Raw genomic sequence first — 12,464 nt, forward strand, 5'->3', positions numbered from 1 at the left:
AACATTTGGCAGTTCCTTCACTGATAGAATCTATATTCAAAAATTATATTGAAACTCTGAATACTTCTGTCAAGTCTTTTAACCCATGAAGACAAAACAGCCCATATGTGTGTGATGGTGTGTATGCATTTGTAAAACATGTGAAACGGTAATACATTTGCATTCCATCCCAATAAACTGGGGATACACCTGCATACGGGGATATCCCCGATTTTCTTACTATGCTAATGGGGCTATATAACCCCTATAATATACCCCTCTAGAGGGCGCTAAAGGCATTGATCTAGATGGGGTGAGATCCCCTATTGCATAGTACAGAATCAGACGATATACACATATCTGATTCCATGTACTATCTAACTGGGGATACACACACATGATTTTTTCCCAGCAGAGTGGGGATATATCAACACATGTATAGCAACATAGCATAGTAGTGGTTGGATAGTCCCATGTGGAGCGGTAGCTGTAAAAGACAGAAAACAGAAATGTCAGAAATGACAGAAAAGACAGAAAAGTTTGGAGTTATGAATTAGAGAGTTAATTGTCAGGAAGCTGTGGGAGTTAAAATGTTGCGAGTATAGATTGTTGGATTGCCATCAAACTTGGTGAATGTGACAAAATTAATTTCTGTAATTAAACACATTTTTGAGCTACAGGCACCTTAACAGTGCCAACCTTTATTTCCTTCATGAATGCCTCCTTACCTGCCATGTCCGTGCATGGATTACTTTCATCATTTCATGCCCTCAAGCTCACTCAGATCAACAGTGGCATATGGCCAACAGGGGAGGGGCGTCAGGGGAAAGGGGCAGCTTTTCAGCTGGCCTAGACTTTTTTATTAAATTGTTATCATCTATATAATTGTGGGTAACTTGTGAACTTTGCTTATTTTTGGAATGGATATAGAGTCTTCAATTGTGTCTCTGCTTTATCACAATTTGTTGTGCCATATAAATAGTAAAAGCTAATAAAATCTAATTATGATGATTTGTGGTGATCAGCATCCACCCCTCTCCATGTACTCCACCACCACAAAGTTCTCGCCAACATCACATGCACTTTAAATAAAGTAGCATATACTCACTGCGCTACTATAAGAAACTCTAAAAATACATGGGTATGCAAAAACGAACCTGCTGTGTATCAGCAGGTCCTGCAGCTGGTCAAGGCTTTCTGCCTTAGAGAATAGACCATTTAAAACATGCTTTGAGGCACAGTCCAGACTTTTGTGACAGTGTTACATTAGGACCACATGGAGTCAAACTGATTCATTTCGACTCATTCTCACTCATTTGCATTAATACTATCAATAACTAACTACTTTCTAATTCATAACTCCAAACTTTTCTGTCTTTTCTTTTATTTCTGTCATTTCTGTTTTCTGTCTTTTACAGCTACCGCCATGCGGTGGGCTACACGCAGATGTCCCCGTTTCACCCGCGCGTTTCACACGTTTTACAAGTAGGTGTGTCTTTTTGGAGTCAATAATTATTATTGAGGCATTTTAAAAGGTGACAATAAATAATTTCCATGTTCAAAATCTCAATACGTGCGTATTTCATCCAGTTGAAAGACTAGTACTGCTGCCTCACTCTGTATTCCATTCCTTATTGTACACAATGCTAATGTGTAAGCTGAAGCATTAGGTAGCAAATTATTCACATCAAAAGTAGTCGTCCCAGCAGGTAGCTCCATCCTGATATAGGTCATGGTTGCTGCATCACCTGCTGTTGGATATGCCCACATTACGTAGGTTTCATTAAGTGTTGCCCCTGTAATGTCAATGATGCGGTATGTGGTAGCTAATGGCCGAGTTACAGTTCCGGTGGGTGGTGAGGGTAAACCTAAATTGTAAATTATATACATGTATAAATCAATATGTCAGTTTGCTGTGGTTATTGCGACATAGCACACACACCCACCCCCCTACCATCCACTCTTCAACAGTTGGCACCAAAGTGCTGATGACTCAAGAACATCTTGCAAATGTTGCTAGCTCCATTTAAAAATTTAAAGGAAATTGTTCAGTTGTACATCGGCATATCAAAGAAATCTTGTAAGAGTTCTATGTTTGTTTATTTATACCTTGTTTTTATCTAGTACCACATTTTTAGACAAGATGGTTAAAAAGTGATATGAAAAAAGAAACTGTAGGTCTATAAAAGTGCATCAGATAACATAATAAAGACCTTTGATGGCTCTCTCATTTCTTGCTGATCACCTGTGTTGATTTTAAATAGCCTTTGCCTATCTTTTCAGATGCCAAAATCACCGGTTCAAAAGATATCAAATCATATTAGTCGTACAATATTTTGGACTCTAGACCCATAATACACATGTTAATATTAACTATAATAAATGTAGAATAAAAGAGCAACTGACAAACTGTAGGTCTTGACAATACCCATACCAAATATGAATGCCTACTTGGCATTCTGTAGCTATTCGCCAAGCCCTCAAGTGCTAAGGATAGCGGTAGTAGGTGGTCACTAGCACTCAGCAGCTAATGAATGCCTATAGAGCAGGTTCACAGGCATTCCGAATGCATAAATGCCTCACAAGAATGCTACCCAATGCCTATTTACTCATTAAGCCCTCGTTAAAGCTCAATACTATTAACTTAGGCATTCCTAAGCATTCGTAACTTAGGCATTCCTAAGTGGTTCTAGGATTAGGTGGTTTGCCATAGGCACTCAGTGGCATTTGGATAAGTCACAGGCATTCCACTGAAAAAATGTCTAAGTATTAGGCATTTGGTTACAAACATTCTTAAGTAATAGGCATTCCACTGAAAAAGTTCTAAGTATTAGGCATTTGGTTAAAAAAAAATTCTTAAGTAATAGGCATTCCAATGAAAAATGCCCAAGTATTAGGCATTCGGTTAAAAAAATTCTAACTAGGCATTCCATTCAATTAGGCATTCTGCTAACAGCCTTGACTAGCATTCCTTAGTGGTTGACCCAAGGGTCAAACAGGTGCATGATGGAGTATATTTTTATACGCTCTCCCTTTTGGGATAGATCACTTTTTTCAAAAGATAGTCTAACTAGGAGTAAAATTATTACGCTCCTGTTTTTCCAGTTGAGCACTTTTTGACTATCTCCGATAGACATACTGACTCTGGGATAGACTTTGGCTGTGTTGACACCATGGAATGTATATTCTTTCACATTCCTAAGAGATGGTAGTCCACCCAAAGCATTTCATTGTGTCATCTGACGATTGCCTTTTCGGCATAAAACTCAGAGTAATGACTACCTATTCTGGAAAGTCTGTTCTTTGAATTTTTATACACTCTCCCTTTTGGGATTGAGCACTTTATTCAAAAGATAGTCTAACTATGAGTAAAAATTTTGTTATTTCGCTCCTGTTTTTCCAGTTGAGTACTTTCTGACTATCTCCGATAGACAGACTGACTTTGGATAGACTTTGGCTGTTTGACACCATGTATATTCTTTCACATTCTTAAGAGATGGTAGTCTACCCAAAGCATTTCATCGTGTTGTCGATTGTCTTTTAGGAGTAATGACTACCTATTCTGGAAGGTCTGTTCTTTGAATTTATATATATATATATATACCCTCTGAATATTCAGTCTATCAATATGTTTCATCTGATATTTTTATATGAAGTGACCATTCAAGCAATTATTAAAGCACAAGGACTATGTCACCAAAGATATTTTTGAGTTGCATATAAATGTATATTTTTAAACCATGCAATCAAGGGCTTAAGGTATAGGCCCTAACACTAAGCTATTATAGGCGGCCACTAGTACACCGTCAGCGCATCACCTACAAATGGCCTTTTGAATCAATTCTCTAGACCGTATACACAGCAAAAGGCCAATACTCTAGATGCGATACAGTAAAATTTTTCAATTTTAAGCCAACAGCAAAATATTGGGCCGGCTGTCAATGGAATATTGGTATTTCTGCAGCTGCGGATTGAGTCTAGGGCCGATATGAGCATTTGGTATATAGGGCATAATAGGCAGACATAGGAGAAAGAAAGGAAAAGAGAAGAAAAGGGGGATCATTGAGGGTGGATGAGTAATATAAGGGCCTACACAGTGTGCTTGCTATTTGTCTGCATATTGATAGGGCCTAAGGCCTGTAGAAATAGGGGCTGATAGGCCTATAGGCACTCGACTTTCGAAGTGACGGGGATGTGCGGACATGGGACACCAGTTTGAAACTATAGGGGTCTTTTGGTGAGAGCTTTGACGCCATATAGCCAAGGGGACATTCAGTAAGGAGGTCTCAAAGGGGTTCTTTCAGTGAGACTGGGACAAAACTTGGGTCAAAATTTAAAAGTTGACACATTTTAGATAATTGTTTTTCAAAAGTCATCAAAATGGGATTTTTTTTGAGAAACAACGGTGAAAGATTACCAGAAATTTGTCAAAAATTCTTTACAAAGGGAGGTCTTTTGTGACAGGAAAAGAAAAAATAGGGGTCATTGAGTGAGGAGTTCAGTAATTCAGTAAAATAAAAAATAAAAAAGTGGTCATTGGGTGAGAGGGAGTTGAAAAATGGGGGTAAATGTGGGTTGTGGCCGCACTGCACGCACATCGCTTCACTCATTTTTAGTGAGTGCCCCACTCCCGGCCTTTGGCCCTTTGGACCACCATCAGCTGTCAAGACTAGCATGGCTAGACCATCATTCGAAAACCTCTGGGCTGGGGTGATCCTTGTAATGCAGGGATTACATTACATAATACTTACAGCCACATTACTCAATACTCAAACCAATTTCTTTCCTTTTGATGTTTCAACTCATAGGCATAGATCATGGGGGATGGGGGATAACCCCTCCCCCCAATATTTTAAAAGGGGATGGTCCATACAATCTCCCCCCTCCCATGATGACACCTAGTGGGCCTATGTGAGTTTCTGACCAAATCAATCTCATATTTGGCCATTTTAGCCTAAAAAGTGTCAATTTTTTCACACTTCGCGCAAATTTATTCCACTGCATCATCACCAGTTTAGCTTCAATATGCCAAAAATGTTTGTGCACTTCGCGCATTTGTACAATAAACTTATGTCGCCAAAAGGTGCTATTTCAAGAATATATTTCCAACCCCAATGTCAAAAACAAATCTACGCCACTGTGGAGTTTTATCACGCTCGCTATTAAATGATCAATGCAATTTTTGCCAAAGCTCACTACCATTCTCTAGATGCTGTGAACTACCTAATCGCAACAGTTTAAAAAGTTGCTATTAACCTTTACCCAGTAGGCCAAAACAATTTTTAGCATTTGTCTTTTAATGATTGAATATACTCACGATATGATAACACAGTTCTGCAAAGATGTAGTTCTATATGTGTGCAAATGAGTCAAAACATAAAACATGCACACTACTTATAAAGGAAAAATTGAATAACTGTTGGTTTGATCTTGATTATTGCAAGTGAGTGACAAAGGATAAAGAATATTTCAAGTCTGTACAAATGGAATTTGGCTTGAGAAATCATTGTCAAATACGGGTTTCCTGACCCCATAGAATAGCTAAACCCTTTGCCCCTGGACCCTACCAGGGGCCCTCTGCGCTAGACGTTCAATGTCTAATTTGATACAATTTTGGTAAAAGCAATTCTGTAACAAAATATTCAAAGTCCAATTTGATATGATGTAGATACAGATTTTTTTTTTCAAAGTCCAATTTGATACACTTTGATATAGTATCAAAACCCACAAAGGTATTTGATACAGATTTGATATTACCAAATTCATATCAAAACCAATTTCATATAGTTCTGGTATACCGGAACAAAACTGTATCAAAACGGGATTTGACATATTTGATATAAATTTGATATAGTTATTTCTGCAAGACATGTTTTGAGACAAACAGGTTTTTTTGGTATAATACATACAAGGATCTCCTTCACCAATCATGTCATAAATTGCAACAGCAAAAACACCTCTGGTGCCAGCAGAAACATCAATTTGAAACTCGGCGAGATCAATGGGTTGGTCTACAGGCAGTACATAGCTAGTTGCAGTGCCTGGAAGATTTACACTGGCTACATTGTTTGGATTAGCATCATATCTGCAAATTATACATGAACATAAATATGATATTGGTTAAATTTGTGCAGTACACATAGGGATAGGTAGTGGGGGAATTGCTCCCCAACAGATATTTCAGGGATAACCTTGGGATGGCAAAGTGTAAAAATATCATTAAATTGACTAAAAATGGGACAAATGAGAAACATTCGGACTAAATTGGCAAATGGGACAAAATTAGCTTTACTCCCCCCACACTATAGTAAAAATTTATTTGAATGAAAGCAGCTGTACAGGCGCATATCCAGGAATTTGTAGACTGGGGGCGCAAAGTAGATCTTTGACAAATACAATATAATGGCTGCAAAGCGGACATTCCGGAGCGCTTGCGCAACGCAGGGGGTGTCTGAGGGGGGATGTGCCCCTCAGAAGTGAGAAACTTTTACAAAATGAAGACCTAATTGAAGCCAATTGGTTGACCATTTTGGCACTATTATTATGTAAAATTTTAGTTTGAAAAAGTCGAAAAATTGTGAAATGAGGACCAATTCATGGTCAAGTTGTCACTGTTATTGTATAAAATGATTATTGCTTTATAAATTTTGCCCGAAATTTTGCAAAATAAAGTCTATGAAGAAAATTACATCAAAATATCTACTGTATCAGCCCATCAGATGCTATTTCCCGTTGGACACCCCATTCCTGTTTAAAAGAAGTTTTATTTGGAAGCAAATCGCCTAATGTGTTTCATGAACACTGCATGTCAAATTATTTTGTTGAATAGTTTTCTCATACAGATGCTAGATGCCTTATCACTAAAGTAAAGAAATTACACTATATTATGGTCTTGCTAACTTTTGTCAGGGATATTTGTCTCATATTCCAGCTTTTATGAACACCAATTATTATTTCATAACAGAAAATATAATTATACATTGGATATGTTTATATCACACATTGCTTGGTTATTACAAGAGTCAGTAAACATTCAATTAACTATAGAAAATGGACTTCATTTTGTGCACTGTAGTTATTTTCTGAAGTAAATCGCCTATTGCAGCTTGCTGAATAGGTTTCTATACAGATGATATGCCTTATCACTAAGTAAATAAATTATAGCTATAAAATATACTGACCATAGTGAGCTTTTATAACCAATCAGTTATGTGTATTGTCAGCATGTGATGGCTATAAGCCAATTGCAAACATGTTTAATAAAAAAGGCTAAAAACTTCCTACACTGAGTAGTCAGTCTCACTGCAAGATTAAATGTGCAAATAGTCCTTGTCATGAGGAGCAGGATTAGATAGAGGCATACAAACAGTTTATATGATATTAAGAATTATTTCCTAGCCTCTTAACCACAGGGTTGGTGGGTTACAATAGCTATTCAAGACACAGGGTATGTAAGGGATAGACTGTGGATATGAGATGTGGGGAAAGAGGCATTAATGTTCACTGGTGTGAACAAAAATCAACCTACCTAAACTGTATGTTAATTGAGTCTGGTACCCCTGAAAGATCTGCAGCAGTCCATGTAACAGTAAAGTGAGCCGGAGATGTATGTTGGACCAGTGGAGACCCAATCCATGTTACTATCCCTATGGGGGGAAGAAAAATGTTTTGCTCTTATTGTTCATATAACACTGGTTGTGCATACAAAATGTCATAAAATATTTACATTAATTAAGCTTCTTGGTATATCATACATGAGATAAAGTTTCACCATAATTTGCCGACCTAATCTAGCTCGAGATACTCCAGAATTAAAAAAATTTTTGAGGGCGTTCTCCTCAGCAAATGTTAAATATGGCTTTAAAGTAAAAACTGATATTGATATTCTACTTACTTGTCTCACAGTGAGTGCCAGCAAACCAGGGCAAACACAAACATTTATATCCTTCTATCTGTGTAATACACCGCCATGCATTCTGACATGGATTCACTGGACAATCTTTGACAGCTGAATTGGAGAGAGAAAACAATGATATATTCATTATGACGATAAACAGGTTAATCAACGTAACATGAATCAGTTTTAAAGATGTTTTTGTAGTATTCCACCCAGAACCTTAAAATAAAAAGCACATGTACAACGTCAGTTTCCATGAATGCATCCAAAAATGATTACAAACTGCTAGCAATGCCAATTTTCAGAGATGAAACTCCACTTTTGACAAAGGAATTTCAATGTAGAGACAGAGTGAAAATGACCAAAATGGCCCTAAAACGGGCTGAAAATAAAAGAAATTGTGTAAATCTGGATAACAAAAAAGCCTGCATGGAAAGTTACATCCCTGCAATTTTGCATTGAAAAAAAAAACAGAACAAAAACAAAAACAAAATGTCAATTCATGAAAACCTTCTGAACAAGAATCAAAAAATTAATTTTATGCAGCCCAAAATGATTGAACATTAAATTATTCAAGTTTTTTTCAATACAATACAACTTAGCACTCTCCAAGGACCACATCACTTTACACCTGCTATGGAAGACATGACATAAATCTCCCATAAAGGGTATAAATTCAAAATAGAATCACTCATTCAAGTAACTCCATTTGAAATTCAAATGCAGTGTGGAAGATTAAGGTCATGTCTTCCGTTGGGGGTGTATGGATTTCAACTGGAATAGCTCATTAAAACCCTTACTTGTTTCACATCTGGTTCCAGTAAACTCTATTAGACAATGGCAGGTAAAGCCATCGAGTCCAACTTCACAGTAACCACCATTTACACAGGGATTCGGTTCACAGTCATTTACATCTATAATGTACAGAAACAGCGAGTGAACAAATTTGAATTACAAAAAAGCATGGAGTAGTTTATCGCAAAATTAACGACACATAGTATTTTTTGCCCTAATTTATTTGACACGATCTGGGGGTAAATATGATCCTGCTTACTGCATTCACATCTAGAACCAATGTACCCTTGAAGACATGTACAAGTGAAATTACATATTCCTCCAAACAGGCAAGAAGTTGGAAGGCAATCATCCACATCTACCAAAATTTAAGTTCATAAAATCAAAAGGTATTTTTAAGATATCTCTTCATTTTTTACTTATATTTAAATGAAAACCTTTTATAGTTCCAAGGTTCCAACAAGGTGCAGCAAGTGTTAAGAACACTATTTGTTCTTCTTAAATTATTTCAATTTAACATAATTAAATTTGCTTTACTTTTTCTCAATTTTAGATTTTGAAAACATTCAAATTGAAATTGAAGAAATAAAAATAATAATACATTAATTATATTGCCCTACAAAAGCAGAAAGATCTTTGGTGATAACTCAATTTTGAGTTCCTTGTAGGTTATTCAGCTTTTAATACTTTCAGGGCGCACACTACTAAATAATCGTCCCATTGAAATACACGGGAAAATACAAGAAAGTAAGTTTGTTTTTCTACCCCATGTAATAACATTTTTAATATTTTGATCAAACCAACGTCTTAAATAAAGATTAAACTTTTATTTAAATTTAATTTTTTGGGACAAGTTAAGACAAACTTGAAAGATACGAACTCCTGAACAGCGCCATCCCAAATTTCAGCCGGCACTCTCGCCTCCTTACCAGTTCCGGCCACGATATTGTTCCGAGGGCCTATTACCCATGCACCTTCGATTCGGAACATTTTCTGAACAGATTTGTGTAACGGGATTTCCCCTCTATAAATAGCGTGTTTTTCCACTATTTTGCAAGCCAAATAATCACGTGTTTTGCGGCCACATCAAGGTATTTTTTGTTCCACACTTAAGTTGTTATTGTAAAGTTCTCCATTGTATTCAGCGCCATATAAGCACCGTCAGTCAGGAAGCGGCTTACAGCCCTTTGTGAGGATTTGGAAATCGCGGACGCTGATTGGACGGAGGTCAGCTGATCCAATTTTGGCGTGGGTTTGAGGTGCGCGATTTGAGAAACTTGTCAGACTAGACCAGGGGACTGATGCAGGACGACCAAGACTGATTCAGGAGACGGAGAGACTGCAGACTGTGTTACGTGATGGATAGGCGAGTAGAAAGCGACGAGAGAAGACAATATTTCGACAAATGGACAGATAATATTACTTTTGTATGTTTTTCTGGAGGAGTAAGACGAGAGTTTGGAAGAGATGGAGATTACCGTGACAATATTTTCGTGTGGAATTGGAAAAGACCGAGCAAAATTGACAGCAGCGAATGGACGATACAAATTACCCAGTTGACGAGTTGTAATTGTGAGGACATTTTACTTTGAAGTATGCTGAGAAATGGGGGAAGATTCGCATTATTTGAGTGGATGTTATCGCCTGGATTGGAGTTATATCTTCAATGGAGTTTTGGCAGCTCATGACGTACGCAACCCAGTAAACACCGATACGTCGGGCCTACGTTGGCAATGGGTTGGACATGGCGGGAACACGTCGGAGTCGCCCTTGCTTCATCGGAACGGCGTCGGGCCTACGGAAGTGTAACGACGTCTTCTTCAGATAGTTGGAAGGACGTCGGGCCAACAACAGTCAGCTGGCGTCTTTCATGCATAGTCGAAAAAAAGTCGGGCCTACGGCCAAGTAACGACGTCTTTTATGAGCTTTTATGGGTAGGGGAAGGTGGGGCATAACGGAACACTTAACTTTGAGGATGCTCTGTGACGTCACCATAAGTAATATGACTGTAAAAAGTATATGTTCAGTTGAAGTTTGTATTTACCTTTAATATACCAGTAACCAATATAACTTGAATCTTACAATTTTTTATAAAAATGAAGAAATATTTTCAACAACAAAAATCCGTTTTGCCCCACTATCGGGCAAACGGAACCCCCTATGGGGCAAAACGGCACCCTGGGTGCAAACTTATATCAGTTGTTCCATCGGTAGGCCCTAGGCCTAGTTATATGTAGGCATATATTCAGTTACAATATTAAGTGGGCCTACCATCTCTGTGGAGTGAGTGGTTAACTTCTTATAGGCCTAGTAGGCCTATAATATGTATGACCAATATTTGATTAGAAAGAAATATTCAGTAGGCCTACCATCTCTGTGGAGTAAGTGGTTAAATTTTAATCATTAATTCTATCTGTAGGTCTAGTAGTTATATGTCTATGTTTCAGCGAAGTGTTTACCATGTTCGAGTAGGCCCCTAGATAACGCCTACATTTCCTTGAGTGAAGACAACTTATGTCCAATTGGGGCAAAACGGAACCCATCTGTGGGACAAACGCCTGGGGCAAAACGGAACCCTGTTCCGTTATGCCCCACACCTAGGATTCCGTTTTGCCCCATACCCGATTTTTTAGAAATAGGTTGCATGCATAATACATCGTAGCATATAGGCCATGCACTTAATACAGCTCATGGCTAGTACCTTCGTGTTTACAATATACACAATTATTTGGGAATCTGATATTAATGAAGTAAAATTTCAGCGCATTAAACATCTACATATCTTACACCAGACGGGTAGTAATTTTTTTTGACTCGATCTTGCTCGAATGTCAGTGGATTGTTTCAGATAAAATTTTGTTGTAAATCCTCGTAGCCATACTTGTGTTCCTCAATATAATTTGCATAGGCGGCAGTATTGCCAAGGCCTATTGTTCCAGGTGGTTCCGTTTTGCCCCGGGGGTCCGTTATGCCCCACCTTCCCCTAGTCGGTAAAACGTTGGTCAAACGACCGTGAACCGTATATACGTATAGGACGATCTTTAGGCCTAGGCATAACTTATAAGCTGCAAAATTGGCGGTTTAAATTTTCTTTACCTGGAATGGGGGTAGGCCTATTAATTAATTCATAGCCCCCCCCCCCCTCCCCCGGCAATGGCTCATCTTATACCTGTTCTGTATATTACCTGGTCAAAAGTGCTATACTATAAATAATGTGTTGAAAAATGTTAAAACTCACGTCACTCTAGGCCTAATAATAAACATGAACGCAAAACTAAAAGATTTACCCAAAATTAAATAGGCACATGGCTACTAGCAATATTATATTCTCGATGTTAGAGTTGAAATGATGACCCAGGCATAGGCTAGCTATTATCATGACGATGTTTGTTTTGAAATGAGTAGGCAGCTCACGGGTGATGAGACTATACAAAGCCGTTATAACATATGAACTGATCTTAACCCCTGTTGGAAGTGAACTTTTGGCCTCCGTTGCCGTCCACATGTACAGCACGCTACGTAGAATTATGTACATATCAGTGCGTGGCAGTTGAAATTCAAATGGCACTAAGAGACAAGCGCTATAGGCCTATCGTTAATATTTTTTGGAAGTTATGGATAATATTATATCTTTTTAGCTGCACATAATTTACTGTTTATATGATTGCTGCTCGTATTCATTGACGAGTGATGAGTGTTGTCTAGTTGCCGAGCGGGCTTTGACAAGCACTTGCGTAGAAGTAGAAGGATCTAGCTTAGGCCTATGCAGGTTCAAGTATACCGTAAGTATTTT

At 38.0% G+C, this 12,464-nt stretch overlaps 1 protein-coding gene across 1 annotated transcript in view; it reads right to left on the bottom strand.

Annotated features, from left to right (window-relative positions):
* The window catches only part of LOC140143388 (uncharacterized), a 77,375-nt gene that overhangs the window by 56,671 nt on the left and 8,240 nt on the right, over nucleotides 1-12,464 (bottom strand). Inside the window, exon 4 of the mRNA XM_072165244.1 lies at nucleotides 8,677-8,790. Coding sequence (XP_072021345.1) covers nucleotides 8,677-8,790 — 114 coding nt within the window. The remainder of the gene's footprint in view (nucleotides 1-8,676; nucleotides 8,791-12,464) is intronic.

Source organism: Amphiura filiformis, unplaced genomic scaffold (assembly GCF_039555335.1).
Source record: "Amphiura filiformis unplaced genomic scaffold, Afil_fr2py scaffold_21, whole genome shotgun sequence".
Taxonomy (NCBI): Eukaryota; Metazoa; Echinodermata; class Ophiuroidea; order Amphilepidida; family Amphiuridae; genus Amphiura; species Amphiura filiformis.